This window comes from Procambarus clarkii, chromosome 70, assembly GCF_040958095.1.
Source record: "Procambarus clarkii isolate CNS0578487 chromosome 70, FALCON_Pclarkii_2.0, whole genome shotgun sequence".
In the NCBI taxonomy this organism is placed as follows: domain Eukaryota; kingdom Metazoa; phylum Arthropoda; class Malacostraca; order Decapoda; family Cambaridae; genus Procambarus; species Procambarus clarkii.
The window spans coordinates 25,274,637-25,292,498 of NC_091219.1; the positions used below are offsets into that span (position 1 = coordinate 25,274,637).

At 37.3% G+C, this 17,862-nt stretch overlaps 1 protein-coding gene across 2 annotated transcripts; it reads right to left on the reverse strand.

Annotated features, from left to right (window-relative positions):
- Window positions 1–293: 293 nt before the first annotated feature.
- Window positions 294–17,598, reverse strand: LOC123747595 (uncharacterized). 2 transcript variants are annotated; one of them, XM_069311699.1, is made up of 9 exons: window positions 17,391–17,598; window positions 15,080–15,206; window positions 12,926–13,068; window positions 11,522–11,695; window positions 10,281–10,393; window positions 9,227–9,408; window positions 8,033–8,146; window positions 5,103–5,225; window positions 294–3,778 (listed from the first exon to the last, which is right to left on the reverse strand). In XM_069311699.1, exons 2-9 carry the CDS (start codon window positions 15,182–15,184, stop codon window positions 3,530–3,532), a joined length of 1,203 nt encoding a protein of 400 aa, XP_069167800.1. In that variant the 5' UTR covers window positions 15,185–15,206; window positions 17,391–17,598; the 3' UTR covers window positions 294–3,529. The 2 variants fall into 2 exon arrangements, with proteins under 2 accessions (XP_069167800.1, XP_045585773.1); XM_045729817.2 differs by having other exon boundaries at window positions 8,033–8,149; window positions 17,391–17,578.
- Between the last annotated feature and the right edge of the window lie 264 nt (window positions 17,599–17,862).

Consider the following 17,862-nt stretch of genomic DNA (forward strand, 5'->3'; position numbering starts at 1 on the left):
ATAAATTATTTGATTTTTAAATTTTAAATTAATCGCGAGAAATCACTTCTCATATGGTTGGTAAATTTAGCTTGAGCAAATCTCTTCCCATGAGTTAGGGATGTTTGATCAGAATTTGATGAGACAAACAACATTCAACTCTTACAGTTGAAACCAAGCTATTTTTCTTGGAACACGGTTTGGTGCCTTCTTTTGATAATTACTTTCTGGGAACATCGGCTTTGGCCATCTCTTGACTGTATTTTGTCAACATATAATACCTATATAATACACAGGTGAAATGAATTAAACTCTACAAATGATAGTACTATAATAGGCATCTTGTACAGTAGGCCATTGTATAGCATGCATTTATATAGTACAGTACATTTTTGACACAAGTTTCCATTTCGACCAAAACTTTAATTACCTCAATATCTCGTGTGTGTGTGTGTGTGTGTGTACTTGCCAAGTTGTGCTTGTGGGGGGGGTTAAGCTTTAGCTCTTTGGTCTGGCCTGTATGTGCGTGGAATGTATATAGGTAGTGGATAAAGGGGTATATCTGTAGCAGAAGACGGTGAAAGGAGAGACCTAGAGAGTAGCAGGATGTTACCAGTGGCATCCCACAAGGGTCAATATTTGGACCAATTCTATTCCTTAGCTATACTGTATGATTTATCTGGCAGAGGGGATAGATTTCTTTGTCAGTGTTCACTAATGATGCTAAATTTTTTAGGGGTATAAATACAGTGGAAAACCAAGAAATTACTTACTTACTTGGTCAAAATAAAAGTATGGTTCCTCAAGTGGCTACTGGAGTTCAACGTAGGCAAGGAACAGGTTGGAGGATATGAGCTATTGCACGGGAGAATTCCTCTCGGAATCAGACACTCAAGAGGTTCATATGGTATTATGTCGAACCTGTCTGCAGAAGCCCACAAGAAAAGAACTTGAGCTGCTTCATACAGAAGATAGACTAATAAAATAACTGCCTTTAAGAGAGTACTGCAAGCAGTTATCAAAAGCGCTATGGCAGTATTTCTATATACTGTAGTGTTGTCTCACATAATATTTAAGATACCAATACAAGAGCAGAATGATGCAAGATGATTAGTGAAATCAGACAAAGACACTTTTTCGAAAGGCATGTGTCATATAGAAAAAATGGGAAAGCAAAATTTATGATCATTCTGGAAATTGGGACATTCAATTAAAAGATCAATTACTATGGAACAAAGCAATTTTGACATGCAGGTCTCTGTTCCACACAAAGTGCCCACAAGATTAATTAAATTTCGTACTATATGTGGCTATCCTATACAATACTGTACTGGTTTAATAGGATGTCAATGTTTTTGTTTTGTTTAACCTTAACTATTGATTTAATTTCAGGCATCATTCAAAGTCTGGTTATGCAAGTTGCTGATGTAATACATTATTCGTGTTCAAGTGCACCAGACCCAATCTTTCTGTTCGAAACTCCACTCGGTTAAGATAAAGATTTCCAACATCCACAAGTAATTTTCTTTATAATAATGTATCTGATATTTTTGGTACTTGCATAATTTACATAAAGGTTATCTTACATAAAAAGATATTAAATTAATAAAGGTAATTTACATAAAAGGTAAAATAAGTAATTATCAGAAGGCGACACCAAACCGGGAAGGCTATGTAGCACCATCAAATGCGCGGAATAATCAGAGGGCACTAAATATCACCAAGGATGCCAATACGAGAACAGAAACGCATAAGGCGAACGATATCAAAAGTATCCAATTCACCAAGAATTCTATCACATAACAGGTAATTAAAGGACATAAGGTTAATTTTGTCTTATACAATCCAACCTGATGTGGTGATATTTGGTATCTGGCTTTTGAAAGCTGTTGAACATTCGTTATTGTATCCAGCTTTAGATAATAGCTAAAGTGTTCAATATCTGGCACATCTCCACTACCATAATATAGTACTGTAGTAATAATTACAGTCTGGCAATAATTGCAATAGAATGATACGTTGGCACCAAGGATGACATGCCTCTCACTAAGGCATTGGGTCTGGCAAGCCAATTACCCTGTAATTATCAACCAGGCTGTGACTCGTACGTCATTCTGCGAGCAGCCGCGTCTAACAGCCTGGTTGATCAGTCCAGCAACCAGGAGGCCTGGTCGACGACCGGGCCGCGGGGACGCTAAGCCCCGGAAGCACCTCAAGGTAACCCTAAACAAACTCCATATCCCAAAAATGGTACTGTATACCACTTTAATTTATTCTAAAAGGACATTATATTTTTATGGGGTGGGGGGATATACAGTATATAAATATTAAGAAGTATTGACCTTAAACAATACAGTACCTGTATACAGTACAGTACTCTTAATCACGCTGGAATTGATCACACTAATTATCTGTAAGCTGTGCGACAAGACTGGGGCTGTTTTAAAGGTACCACACAAGATTTCAAAGCCTCTCATTTACACAGGGAGGGCTCGATATCTGCTTCCTCAGGCCTCTTTAGGACAAAAAAAAAAAATATTGTGGGCACTCCTCTTTGGTGAGTGCCTTTGTCTCATTTAAATTTACAAAGTCACTACTTAGTGGCCTTTTTTCTTACAGAGGGCAACCATGAGCAGTGCATGCAGTAGCCATACCTGATGCACAGCACAGCCATGCAGCATGTACCCACCGCATCACATAATAATGAAGAAATAAATAAGTGACTGCGATTATTTACCGATGATAGTACCAGAGAAGATCCTGTTATAAAAACTATGTACATAGTTCAGATTCAATTCAATGTACCCAATTCTGGTTACAATGTTCCATTTTGTGATGTATAGATGAACTAAAATACAACTGTGCTGTGGATATCTGCCTCGAGCTATGAACATCGTCACCAGCATCGGGTAATCTGATATTTGAACCGTGTGCATAGTCTTTATCATTGTCAGGGTACTGTAAGTCACTATCATCAATAAATGATTGCAGTTACTTAACGATGATGAAATCAGTGATGCTGTGGCCATGAGCTGAGCTGCTGCATGGGATACTTATAGTTGCTTATTCACTACTGAGGCCCTCACACCCAGAAGGGGTGTCTATAATTTTTTTGAGGATGGCATCTGTTTACTGGAGGCCTGAGGAAGCAGATGAGAGTTCGGTGTACCTGCAGGAGTTTTAAATCTTGTGTAGTACTTTAAAACATAGATCATTCTCGCACAGGGCGATCATACACGACAAGAACATTCCTCAATGTTACGTGCATTTGAGGGGTTAACGTATTAATAATAATATTAACAAATGTAGGAAGCATTACTGTGTAATCTACAAATCTGTTTGTGGTTTACTCACCTGAGGTAAACATTTTGTAAGTGTCAATGATTCAATACAAAGTTCAGTTTAGGAAATCTTACTATAAATCTATACTCCAACTTTGAAATCTTGTACTGCTGGCAGTCTTTATCATTTATTGCAGAAACTGCATAATGAGAAAATTGTCTAAACCATTTAAGTTGTACTCATTGGAAATACACAGGCTATACATTCTTCAGTCATCTGTTTCCGAATCCCTTGCCAGTATACCGTGTTGGTCCAAGATTTCTAGCTCTGGTTCAGTTTTGAGTGTAATGCGATGGTGTGGGTCATCCATTGCAGCCAGAGTCGAAGTTTGCTCAGAGAGGGGGGAGTGTGGCGCGTCGTGAGGCATGTCGAGCTCCTCCCCCAGTTCTTCCCCACTCATCACTTCAGTGCTCATGGACACCGATGAGGAATTGCTAATCAAAATGCTCTTCTCGCTCTGAAAACAGTACATAGGTTTTAACAAATTCAACAAACAAATTTTTTTTTTTTAGATTGCCACAACTCCCAGAGCAGTATTATTTGTTCTCATTCCAATAACTTGAGATTTTAAGAATACAATATCATAATTTTTATCACGTTAAAATAGTTAGCATGAATAAAATAATATAATTGCGATGCTGTATAAACAAAATTTAGGAAGAAAACACACTGGAAAAATCTAATTAATATTGTACTAGGAGTACCTGACTCGTGCCCAGGGTCTCTCCCAATATTACTCTTCTCTCATCTCTTTCACACCTCTCTTTCCTACCCTTTACCACCTTCCCTATCATTCACCAACTTGCCTACCTTTATTCAAAGTTTACAAAACACTATCATTGGTGAAATAATGTAACAAGAACTTTAATTAAATAGGAATTAATTATTACTGTTATATATGTGTACAGTATAAGTGAATAACAACAATACTAACAATAAAAATGGATGGTAGAAGCAAAAACTCGTACGTACAGCATTTAGAGTCAAACAACAAGTTTTCTCCAAGTGCTCTTTATTCTCTTCTCCAAGGCTATGGGTCCCTACAATTGCACCAAAGGTGGTTCCCATTCATTTATTTATATATATAAATGGGTACCATTGGTGCAATAGTAGGGACCCATAACCTCAGAGAAGGGAATAAAGAGTACTAAGAGAAAAACTTGTTGACTCTAAATATGTACGAGTATTTGCTTCTCCTATCACCCCTATTATTATTATTATTATTATCGTCATTATTTATTTTTATACAAGTGTATAACCATAATATTTAATTCCTATTGAATTAAAGCATTCTTACTACATTATTTTATCAATGATAAAGTGTTTTATCCTCAAAGTGTAAGCTTTGAGGATTTTATATGCCACTCTACCTTTATTGACAAAAATATACTTCTGCACATATTTAATACAGAGGTCCTTTAACTAATAATAAAATGTTGAACACTGACCATCCTTTTAATATGACACAATTATCATTACCAAGGCTAGTACCACCAGTATGGCTTGTCATTCACAAGTGACACTACATACATGTTGATGGACACTTGACTCTTAAAATGGAAAGAGATACAAAAAAAACCTGTGACCACAGGATTTTAGTTCAAGTGGTCTATAGGTATGGCATGAAGTTAATAGTATATAAAACAAAACTAAGTAATAAATCTATGCCAACAATGTATAAAAATGCTTTATTCTTGTGTGTAGGTGCAAATGAAACTACTTCAGATCTAAGATCAAATCACATACTGTACCAGCAAACGAAAATATATTGCCATATCTACCGAAGACTGGGTGAGAATCTGCTCTTCTGAAAGAATGATTTCCTGGGTATCTTGTAGCTGAGAAATCTGCTCTGGTGTGGCACTCAGTATTCGAAGTTCACAAGTTGGAGACTGGGTTATTACCTAAACAAGATCAATATAGTCACTATCAAGTTTAAAACCCAATGAGGTAATGAATAAAAATAAATTGTCATATCAATGTTTCATACATTATGACTTGTGTATTTAAACAAAATGCTTTAGTGACTGTTTTCATATAAAGATTCAGTTTTTGCATGCTAAAACAAATTATCATCGCTGAAAGACACGATTTAGACGATAACATTGAGAATCACTAGCTTAATCGCAATGGAAGAGATCCAGTCCCAGCTAGTCTAAATAACCAGCACTCCACTGTATTGATAAGGACAGATATGGCTCAATCACATGTGACGACTGAAAAAGATACCCCCTGGGTCATCTTGGATATCCCTGGGTCATATCTTGCAATACAAACAGAGTAGTTTAAAAGAGTAGTGTGATTACTACTACAATAGTCTCTCATATATTTAGGGTGGAAGAGGAGCTACCAGTGTATATTTGTAATGGTGGTAATTAATGGGGGCAGAGGTGTACAGTATTTCAGGTTACCGATACTGTAGCAGGTCTACTGTGGAGGTGACTGCCGGCCAGAATGCTCTCATTCAAATTTATTATGAATTCCACACGAGGCATACTTTAAATAAATTTCCACAATACTATATTGTACAATATCTTATATTATGCTACTGTATATTGAACCACTACCCACATTCACTCCATAAAAAAAATAAACCACGATTTATAGTTTTCTCATATTTGACATCCCAACTTGCAATAAATTTTGCAATTCATGACATCGTGTTTCAAGTAATTCATGGTGGTGCCTCTTGTCAGCCATAGGAACATATTTATATCTTCCAAATCTGGTAATTCCCATTGTTAGGGGTAGGAAATATGTACTTAGGCTTATCGAGGTTCCCCCTAGGCTGACCTTCCTCAGAATGCATCTTCAATAGTTCTTAACTTCCAGGTACCTATTTACTACTTAACTCCCAGGGGCCAGATTCACTAAGCAGTTACGCAAGCACTTACAAACCTGTACATCTTTTCTCAATCTTTGGCTGTTTTGTTTACAATTATTAAACATTTAATGAGCTCCGAAGCACCAGGAGGCTGTTTATAACAATAACAACAGTTGATTGGGAAGTTTTCATGCCTGTAAACTGTTTAATAAATGTAACCAAAGCCGTCAAAGATTGAGGAAAGATGTACACATTTGTAAGTACTTGCATAACTGCTTCATGAATCTGGCCCCAGGTACCTATTTACTAAGTGAACAGCAGCATTGGATGAAAGGAAACATGCCCAGCCATTTCTGTTATGCCCATGGCCCTTGATTGCAAGTCGAAGATGTAGACCACTGTTAATTCTCAAGAAAATGCAATTTGTTACACAAGATACACAAAAATTACTATGAAACTGTACTGTAAAATACAAATGTATTAATAACGCACCACAATGAACTAATCTGGCATACTTTGAATAAATTTCTACAATGCTGTACAATAATACATCACTTCTTCCAATCTTGCAGGCAAATTCCTTCCCTCCGTCCCATCCCAAATCTTCATCCAAGTGCTATACAGTGGTACCTCGGAATGCGAGTGTCCCTGTATGCGAGTTTTTCGGAAGACGAGCAGGATTTACTCCAAAAATATGTCTCGGAAGGCGAGGGTTACCTCGGGATGCGAGTTTGTTGATACGTGTACAGGCCGACTGGCGCGTGGTGGCATGGCGATCGCGCCTCAGTTTACCAGTGTCTCGTGTCCAGTGACTATCCCACCTGAATTCTTCACAAGGATTTACAGTTTTTTATCGGTTTTTTGGCCATTTGAGCATAAAAGTTGTCATTATATATCTTGCCATGGGTCTCAAGAAAGCCATTGGTAAGGTTCAACCTAAGAAAATAGCTGTGAGTAGAGGCAGTAGAGGATGTCCCTTCTTGATTAAGAAAATGTGTGAAGTATGGGAAGAACTGCAAAGTTTTGTTGAAAAAACTCACCCAGATAAAGCTGTAGCAGGCCGTTGCATTGACCTTTTAAATGATAATGTGATGTCTTACTACAGACAAGTGTTAAAATGTAGGGAAAAACAAGTGTCATTAGACAAATTCTTAGTAAAACAAGCAAGTCCTAGTGGTATGCAGGCAAAATGTGCCAGAGTGTGCATACCAGTGAAGTCCTCACTGCCTGATGTGATAATGGAAGGGGACTCCCCTTCCAAACAGTAACTCCTCTCTTCCTCCCACCTCCTCACCATCTTCCATACGCCTACAGCATTCAACAGCAAGGTAAGTAATAACTTGAACATAGTTTTGTAGGTTTATTTAGATGAATTAGGTATAAAAATTTAGTTTGATGTGGGGTTTTTGGGGTAGTCAGGAACGGATTAATTCATTTCCCTTTATTTCTTATGGGGAAATTAGCTTCGGAATGCGAGTTTTCGGAATACGAGGCGTCTCCAGGAACCAATTAAACTCTTAAACTGAGGTATGCCTGTATAGTCGTAATGGCTCGGCACTTTTCCCTGATAATTCCCCCCCCCCTTCCTTCATGCTCAGTGTACTCTACACTTTATTTATATAAATATTAAATAATAGTAATAACTTTGTGGACTAGAAATCTTGACTGGCCAAAACTGAGTTCATAGAGTTTTGCATAGAAATCTCAATTATTTTATCATGCAAAAGCAGTGGGTAGAATAACATCAGAAAGTAGTAATGTACTATATTGGGACCTGACTGCACAATATATAATGAAGGATTATTAAAACATTCTTAATATTAATATCATACTAAAATACAGTCTCAAGTCAATCTCATCTTGAGAATACAGTGTAGAAACCCTCACCTTAACATCACTTAGATCCAAGTTGGAATTTTGGAGAGAATCAAAGTCGAAAGAAATATCTTCTGTGACAGCAGGATCTTTTCGAACAGATGAGGTATGGCCGATCTGTGGCGCCTGCTGCAAGGAATCACAGCATCACTCTAATCCAGTTTATCATAAATAATTCTTGTTTCCCCCTGCCCTTCAAGATACTGGTATTTTATAAATAAAAAATATATAGATAATATTTGCATGAAATACTTCATACAGAATATGCAAAACATAATTAAAAGTTTTAAACTTGAAAAAGAAAATTAATTTCTTAGTCTATGTTATCCTTTTGTTAGATATGTTATTCTTCTGCATCCTAATATATACAGTACAGCATTATGATGCCGAACCTACAGTCAACCACATCCCTCCACTTGACTCAGAATGGAAGACCAAGTGACAATCGAATGGTATACAACATTAAGCATAATGCAAGACTTCTCATAAGTCACGTCTAGCCTCTGTTCAGATATTCCGTTGATCTCATCAGCATCCTATAGCGACACATCAGGCACAGCCAGCGAAGGACTCATCAGCTGTGGTTGAGAAAGTTATCTCAAAGTTTCTATAAAACTGGTCTACCACTTCTAGCATATTTATTTCAGTTAAGAATGAATATTGAAATCATGTTAGGAGTCAAGTTATCTCACTAATAATTTCAGAAGCCAAGTTTAAGTGGGGCATACAATAATTACTGTATGCTCACTGAACTTGTCAAACTTGCCTAAAACCCACAAAAAGCACCTTCAATGGGCGAAAGAAACTGATAATTTGTCAATGGTTTAAAGCCACCCACGAGGTGTTTACTGCAACTGCCTAAACAGTACTGCAACTGCCTTCCTTCCTTCCGGAGGGATTCCTACCTGAGGGCTCTAGATTCGAGTAATTACAAAAAAAGTACAGTACTCTCATATAGGTCTGCTGAAATTTATTCGTGGGCTTAACAACTAGTGAATAATTAGCGTGGTATGTTAATCTTGTTCAATATTTGATGAGGCCGTATTTGGGTGAACTATTTGATACTAATTTGGGGGGAAATTACACTGAAAAAATTTAATGTTTAATGTAGAACATTTTCAAGATTTTCTTCTCTTATTATCCTAAGACAATCTGAAGGCAAAAAACCTAAATAAAAATAAAAAAAAACATTGCCAAAACACTTACTCGACTATTTCGAGGTTGAGTGACCATGCCTCTGATTCGTCGTTTCCAAGCTGAGCGGCATTTTGAGTCCATATTCTGACAAATCTTGTGCCATAACTTAGACGAGATATTAAATTTGTATTGCAAATGACAGCGTATTCCAAAGATCATTAGTGGGTCTAACTGACGTTTATTCCATCTACCTGTACAATAGATAAAACAAGACAGGTGTATTTCTGATTTACAAAATATAATTTCCAAATGCCAAGAACCCTAATTAAAAGCAAAATAAATAATATTTATTTTACATATGTAGATTACATATCTACATACTTATGCTACATATATATGTGTGTATGTATGTATGTATGTATGTTTTATTTCTAATAAAAACTAAAGCAAATTCTTCAATAAATTACAAATTTTATGTTTTGAAGTGATCTGAAAACTGATAAACGACAAAATATTGGCAAGTTAAACCTAAACTTGTAATTTTAGATGGCAGAATATGGTTGCAAAAGCACATATTCTTAGATACAATAAAGTAACAGAACAAACCAAATAATAAATACAACACAATTTTTAGCAGTTCCTGCTAAAAAATGAATAAAAATATAATTGAGTTTGGTGTTACAAAACCTCCCAAGGCGGAGGTATCGGCTTGTAACCGATACTACTGCACTGAGGTTTAAAGTGCAGTAGATAATTATCAGGAGAAAGCACCAAGTCATTATGGGCTATGTAGCACTTGGAAGGTATACGAGGATAAGGATTTGGGACAGGCTGGAGGAGTGAAATGCTGGCCAACTTTATCCTTATACACCTTCCAAGGGCAAATGTACTCAGATTATTAATATGTGGCATTAGTGCATGTGTATAGTGCATTTTAGAGGAATTACACATTAGTTATTTTTTATACCACTCAAATTCATCCACCTCCCCATTATCATAGACTTTTAAAATTGTATTAAAATCTACCAGAAGACTACATGACCCAATAACAAACGTGATCTTCCTAGCACCTTCATACAAAAATACTGAAATTGTACAGCCGATATTGTTGAAATTTACTCACTTCTTCCTGACAAATTAGAGGTGGCCAATTCTTCCTTTGTAAAGAGGTAATCCAACAAAGTAAGCGCCATTTTTTCAGCTGTGATACAGGTAGCGTTGATATGGAGGAGATTTCTGAGGAAAATATGGTACTGAAAAATAATTTACTGTAAGAAGTGATTAAAGTGGAATAAGGTTGCTAAATTCATGAGAGATAAAGAGAGAATGAGATGTATAATCAAAGATTAGGCTATTAAAACAAATATATATATTTTTACATACAGATTTGGCAATTTCAGTGTTGTTCAGCTAATATCTGGTAACTATTTACATTTCCAATTTCAAAATCCTACATTTATTGGCATTACACTGCATCTACTAATTTCATCCACTGCTACTGATAGCATTCATTACAATATCACTAGTGATAGCACTAAATGACTAAAACAGACAAGGGAACTCTGGAGAGCCAGTCGTTACAGATTCCAGAAACATAAATTACTTCTATGTACCCCCCACACAAGAAGCATTTGTATATACAGTATCATAATACTTCATAGTTACCCCAAAGTTTCTAATATTAAACACAAATCACCTACTTAGCTGAATAATGTTCTCTGCCTGCCCACAACTGACAAGAGTACCAATCAAGAAGAATGTTAGAAGTCACAAGTAAGGTGTTGGTGAGGGGGAATAATGGCTGTGGCAGTCCTTGTGATGTGAAGTAGTACTGGGATTGGTTTTGAGTTTTTAAAGGGTCTTTCTAGAGGTCACTTTGAGTGTTACTGAGTATGTATTCTCCAGTATCTTACTAGCACTAATACGATCCATGATGGATAATTTAAAAGATCTCTGCTGCATCAATGCTGAATGTTGATCTTAACTGACTCTGTGAGATTATATCCATAAATCCAGAAGGATCTTGTGCATAGGAAGCAACTGGGTGGAATAGTGCATTAAATATTTTTTCCTCTAAATAATGTACTCTTCAAGTGCTAGTGCTTTAGAGGCTCATTAGATTGAGATGAACCTTTATAAATACTTCAATAATTTACCTTAATCACATTTATTATATTATTAGCTAAATAAAAGTAGAACAAAATTTCTTGGCGCCTTAGACTGACAAGTCTGGAGTATATATGACTACAAAAAAAAAAAATAGTTTAAAAACACATGCGATAAAACAAGAATATACTGTAGTTTATTAGGTGCTGTTCTTATAGGGCCTCGAGTAACAGAAGAAACAAATCAGGGCTTACTTACTGAGGTGTTATCGGGCACCTGACACGCAGGGTGGGGTGTGCAGGATCACCCAGCCATGAGCCATGTGGAAAATCCTCCTCAGAATTCAGTGAAATTATATTCATGTGGTTGTTGGCATCTGTGTCCTGCACTAGTATCGGGGCATTGGACATCTCGATAGCCATCTCCATGGATCTGAAAAGTGAAATAGTATGAGTGTGCAATTGGCCATAATGGGGCTAAAAATGACAATGCAGTACAATAAAATTACAGGTAGGGGCTTGGAAGGCTTTTGATACTTTTGGGGGAAGACGTTCTGACGGTCATTCCTGGGCTGGCCTGCAAATTCTGCAGTTACTCCTTCGGCACATTATGACCCTATTGAGATGCTTGAGAGTTCCATGGCACCATACCATATACCACACCCTGTCTGACTGCATCAGTATGTAAATGAGATGTATGCCAAATTTTGCAAAATACATGATGAAGGCACACAAACATTCATATCAAAACAGAGATGCAAGACCAGAAAACAGGATTGGTTCAACAGAAATTATGAGAGGACCAGTGAGGAAAAGACAAGAAAATGGGTTTTTATTTTTTTGTCCGGTTCTATGAAAATGAACCAGATTTCATAGAACCGGACTCAATACGAATTCCAAAGCAAGAAGAATATATAGAGGTATCTCAAGATGAAGTGGAAAAATTACTCAAGGAGCTAGTAAGAAATAAAGCAGTTGGACCTGACAGAGTTTCACCTTGGGTGCTGGGAGAATGTACAGCTGAGCTGAGCATTCCACTCCAATTAATATTCCAGACATCCCTGTGCACAGGAATCTCAGCAGATTCTTTTTCAAATCTCAAGAAGTATATAAGGAAACCAGAAAAGATGCAGCAGCATGTACAAAATGGCTTCTAGAACTGAAAAACGAGTTACAAGGAGAGACTACAGACATTAAACATGACAATACTAGAAGATAGAAGAAAAAGAGGTGATATGATCACCACATACAAAATTCTAACAGGAATCGACCAAATTGACAAGGAAGAATTCCTTAACCCAGCAACATCGTGAACAAGAGGACACAGATTCAAGGTAAGGAAACAAAAGTGCCAAAAAAAAATATTATAAATTTTTTTTGCAAACACATATGACAAGAAATACGATGTAGATTTTTAAAATATGACGTAGATTTTTAAAAAGCACACATGACAAGAAATAGAGTAATTGTAGGTACTGCATTAGACAACTGACACCTAGTACTGTGGGGCTCAGATTTTGTGTAATTTGTTGGAAACATTAAATTCCATGTTAGTATGTAGCATTGCATTGCATTGCTGATTTACATCTGGACGAGTTTTCATGAAAATAACTCGTACAGCCAAGCTAAAAACTAAGATCTAAAAATAACAAAATAAGCTCACGCATTTTGATCTGGTTGCTTGCCAACGAGCCGTTCAATTACATCTAACTTTGAAGATAGTCGGTTGCATGTCTGAACCAGTACAGACACTTTGGTCTCTAGAGAAGTAAGGCGAGTGTTCATACATGTTTTGATTTCTGTGACCTGAAATACAAGAAATGTTATTACTATGTGGGAAGTTTTGAAAGATACTGGTAAAAATGCAGTGCCAGACTGAAATACATTTGGACAATTTTCTTACTGACCATTATGAAAAGAGGTCTTGTTTGGCAAAAAGTTTTAAAATGAAAGCTATTTCAGCCTGATGAAGTGGTTGAATAGATACATACACAACCTTCAATACCTGCAAAACATCTCTGAGGAAAGAAGAGAATAAGTCAGCGAACCCACCAAGCAAACTTCTGCAGGGAAACCAAATTGCCAAGCTGGAAGGATGAGGGAAACCCAGAAAAAGGACCTAAAACCCATTCGACAAGCCTGGGGGGGGGGGGGAGAAGACACCCTGCAATGTAAAATAATAGAGAATCTCCACCACATGAGAGCAAGTTCTGTGGTCCACTGCCCCCAGTGCCAAAGGCAACTGGAGCACCTAGGCAGGGTGCTACCAGACCCTACTACTTGAGGCAGGGCAGGGGCAAAAAGAGCATTGTTGTAGCCATGAAGAAGTGATTCCCATGAGAGATTAATTAAAAAATTGGGGCAGACTTTTCCAGCTGAGTGCTTGTGAATGATAGAACAGCAGCCACCAGCAACACTCAGTTACTCAGGGCGCCTGACAGCTGGGTGGACAGAGCTTCGGATTTGTAGTCCTGAGGTTACGGGTTCGATCCCAGGTGGAGGCGGAGACAAATGGACAAAATATTTCTTTCACCCTGAAGTCCCTGTTACCTAGCAGTAAAGTACCTGGGAGTTTGACAGTTGCTACGGGCTGCTTCCTGGGGCGTGTGTAACAAAAAGGAGGCCTGGTCGAGAACCGGGCCGTGGAGACGCTAAGCCCCAAAACCAAGATAACCTCAAGATTACTGTACAGTACTTAATAAGTTATCTAGTATATACTTAATGCTTTGCATATCGGTCTTTCCGTCCACCTTTCTTATTTTTTGTTATATTGTGATTTCTTTTTTAGTTTCTCTCCCTAAAGCTTCCGTATCTCTTACAACAATCTGCAATTTAAATTTTCCTCTTTTTGGTGCAGCTAGTTCTCATGTCCCTGTGTTCATTTTTTATTAACTTGGAAATCCTAAAACTTTTTTGGCAGTTTTTACTGCCTATCCTCAGTTCCTTTTTTTCCTCATAAATATTCATCCACTTTATTCTCCATACTGGTGCTGGGTTCATTGATTTAGCATCTAATACATTAAAAGTAAAATAGCCCTTTGCCTTCTGTTTTATTAAAGCAGTCTGTGGCATAGTGGTAAGACACTCGCCTGGCATTCCGCGAGCGCTTTGTTCCTGGGTTCATATCCTGGCTGGAGAGGATTTACTGGGTGCAAATCCTTAAATGTAGCCTCTGTTCAACTCAATAGTAAAATGGGTACTTGGTTGTAAAAACGATTCTTCGCGGGGTCGTATTCCAGGGAACATAGGATTAAGGACTTGCCGCAAAATGCTATGCATACTAGTGGCTGTACAAGAATATAAGAACTCTTTGTATATATAAATAAATAAAAAAAAAAAATATTATTGCATACATTACATAATCAAGTTTAGTAAGAATGTACAAATTGCTTATTAAAATCTGTACAAACACAACCTATTGTACCTGTATACATATAAATAAATATTATTTTTTAATATATTTGAGAAGTTTTTCAAATTGTTGTGGCATATTATATGGCAAACCTCACATCTAATATCTTTAGTTCTTTGACTTAAACCATACCTACAGACACTATATTTGATATTACTTGCTGTAGTTGCTATAGTACAGTACTTTAATACACTTATTTAACATAAGGCCCAGTTATTGTGGCATTACTGTATGTCTGTAATTTTTATCATATATTTTATTATTACCATTAATATTTGTTTTTTAAGTTATAAGTTATAGACAAGTTAATCTTACATTATACTCAGTGTAGAGCTTGAAAGTACTACTGTATATTGCAATATGAAAACTAGGCAATGCTTATATAAGACAATTTTTCCAACCTACCTCAGTCAGTAAATGATTCAAAAGGTCCATTTGTGTGACTCGGATGCGTTTCACCGGGGGAAGTGAGGTCGAGTCGTCGTAATCGTCCTCGCTCTCCTCCCCCATGATGCTCAGCTTTCTCTCCAGCCTGTGAATTATTGACATGTAGGCTATGTAGTCGACGAGGAGGCATGGTCAACGACCGGGCCGCGGGGACACTAAGCCCCGAAAACACCTCAAGATATGTATAGGACTAGAGATTCTATAATGTGGTAGTTTATGTGTAACTTCGTTAAGTGTCACCTTTATATTGTTTATCATTCCTAAATTTCTTGAACATCTAACATGTGAATGCTTTTTATATTATATTTTATATTATAATTGTTATATATTTGTGTGTGTGTGTGTGTGTGTGTGTGTGTGTGTGTGTGTGTGTGTGTGTGTGTGTGTGTGTGTGTGTGTGTGTGTGTGTGTGTGTGTGTGTGTGTGTTCTCTATAAACTGTAGCATTGCAATAAAACAAAACATACGAAAAAATAATAGGGGTGGTAGGAGAGGAAAAGAATAAAGTATTCAGTGAGAATCCACAAGATCTTCTCTGAATGCTCTTTGTTTTCTTCTTCGAGGATGTGGGTCCCTACACTTGCACCAGAGGTGGTACCCCTAATATTTTATATTATATTTATTTATATAGAAGAAGGTACATTGGGTTTATTAGAGTACAGAGAATTGAAGTCTTACTTTCTTGTAAAGCCACTAGCACGTATAGCGTTTCGGGCAGATCCTTAATCTAACATATAATTTTAAGAAGGTAATTTCTAGTAAAATTAAAAAATGTTTACAGGTACATTGTAAGAAAGTATAAAAATACATTGGAAGAAGATATAAAAATGCATTGTAAGCAAGTATAACAAAAAATTGCATAAGAAATTTGACAGGAAAAAAGTATTGTAAGTACATTAAAGTAAATTTAAGGGTTATCCACAGGTACATTTTAACATAATTTGAGGATTATTGCAAGATATAATGTAGCAGACTATGTGTATAACATGATATAAGATAACAGCAATGATTACAATGGTAAAGTTGTATGGCATAGGTACATATTTTTGGGAATTTGGGGAATTTAGAAAACCAATCTGCATTAAAATGTCAGTCAATGATTTGATTGTATTCTGAGGCAGCTACTAGTAGCTATTTCACATCTGGTGTTGATATTAGCTGGTTGCTTGCTGGTATGGGAAGTGGATGGAATTGTCAAGGAGAGTGTCAAGCCATTACGACTATATAACATTTGGAAGGAGTCATGATAAGGATTTGGGATGGGACGGAGGGGAAAGGAATGATGCCCAACCACTCAGAACGCCGATCTGCATGAGAAGCGAGACCGTTCGCTCTATCAGTCCATCCCAAGTGGTTGGGACTTGGGAATCAGATTGGATGTGCTTATCAAGTTAAATACTTTCCAGTTGGGTACAAGTGAAAGGATGAATAACCCAGTGGATTTTCTTTCATCTGTTGATGGGGAGGGGAGGGGGGTGTTGTACATTCTGCTGTGGTGGTATGTTCCTTTCACACGATAAACAAAGCTGCCCAAAAAACTCGCTTTTTGGGGGCAAATAAACCGAAAGTCAAGGACTTTGTTATTTAGCTTGAAAATAAGTAAGTAATTATCAAAAAAAGGCACCAAGTCAGGAAGGCTATGCAGCTCTTGTTGAAACTAAATAGAACATAGTTTCAGGTCCAATATATTAGGCTATCATAATAACCTAATATATATTCTAACCTAACTTGTACCTAAGGAGAATCTAGACTATTTTATCACATCCACAAAATTTAGAACATGGCTAAATGGTAGGCCCATGGGCCAAAAAGTGACATCTCCGGCCTCGGCTAACTCGACCTATAGAAGACACGAGACCAATATAAAATATGGGGCAGATTTTCCATGAAATTTCAGATTTATTATATAAGCAACTGTCACTGAAGCTTAACTTTGACTTTTATAGTTAGCTAACCCCCCCAAAAAAAATATTTGCAGCACTAAATAGGCCTCATATATATATGAAAAAAATAGGTATATATATAAATGATTGACTGCAAATATGGCAATTTTATTACAAAATTAATGTAACCCATCTCATTATCTTTATTTAAGTAAGATAACAGGTACAACTGATGAGTGAATCATGACTATGAATGAATAAAACAACTAAATAAAATAAATAAATAACTCATCCCACTACATAATAATCTTGAGGCGTCTCAAGTCATCGATTTTCCCGCAGCCACAGCAAGCTTGCCCCAATTGACCTCACCCGACAACATCCCACCTGAGATAGTGCGGTGCGAGCTAGCAGCAGGGGTCAGTGCCCCCCGGGAAGCTGGCTCGGGGGGTCAAAAATCCCACCAAAGAGTCCCGGTCCCTCGAAATCTCGCCGGATCCCGTGAAGAGCGAGCCGGTCACCCCCCGCAACCAAGATGGCGGCGGCGGCGGGCGGCCCAGACGGGCCGTCTGTGTTAATTTCGTCATGGCGGCTCCTGCGCCGCTCCTCGGGAGGCTTGGCCTTTGCAGATGGTGGGATAAAGTGTTATTGCGTCTTGTTGTGTTACTTAGAAGGGTTGGGAGGAATGATTTATTTTGGGGGGGGGGAGGATATAAGGCGATCTTCTTTGATGCCTCGTTCATAGAAAATTTATTTTTGTGGGGTAGCTTAAGTATATATTTAGGTATTTCGCTTGTTGAAGTCATTTTCGTGAAAATATTATATAATAATTATGCGTGGATATTACAAGATATAACCA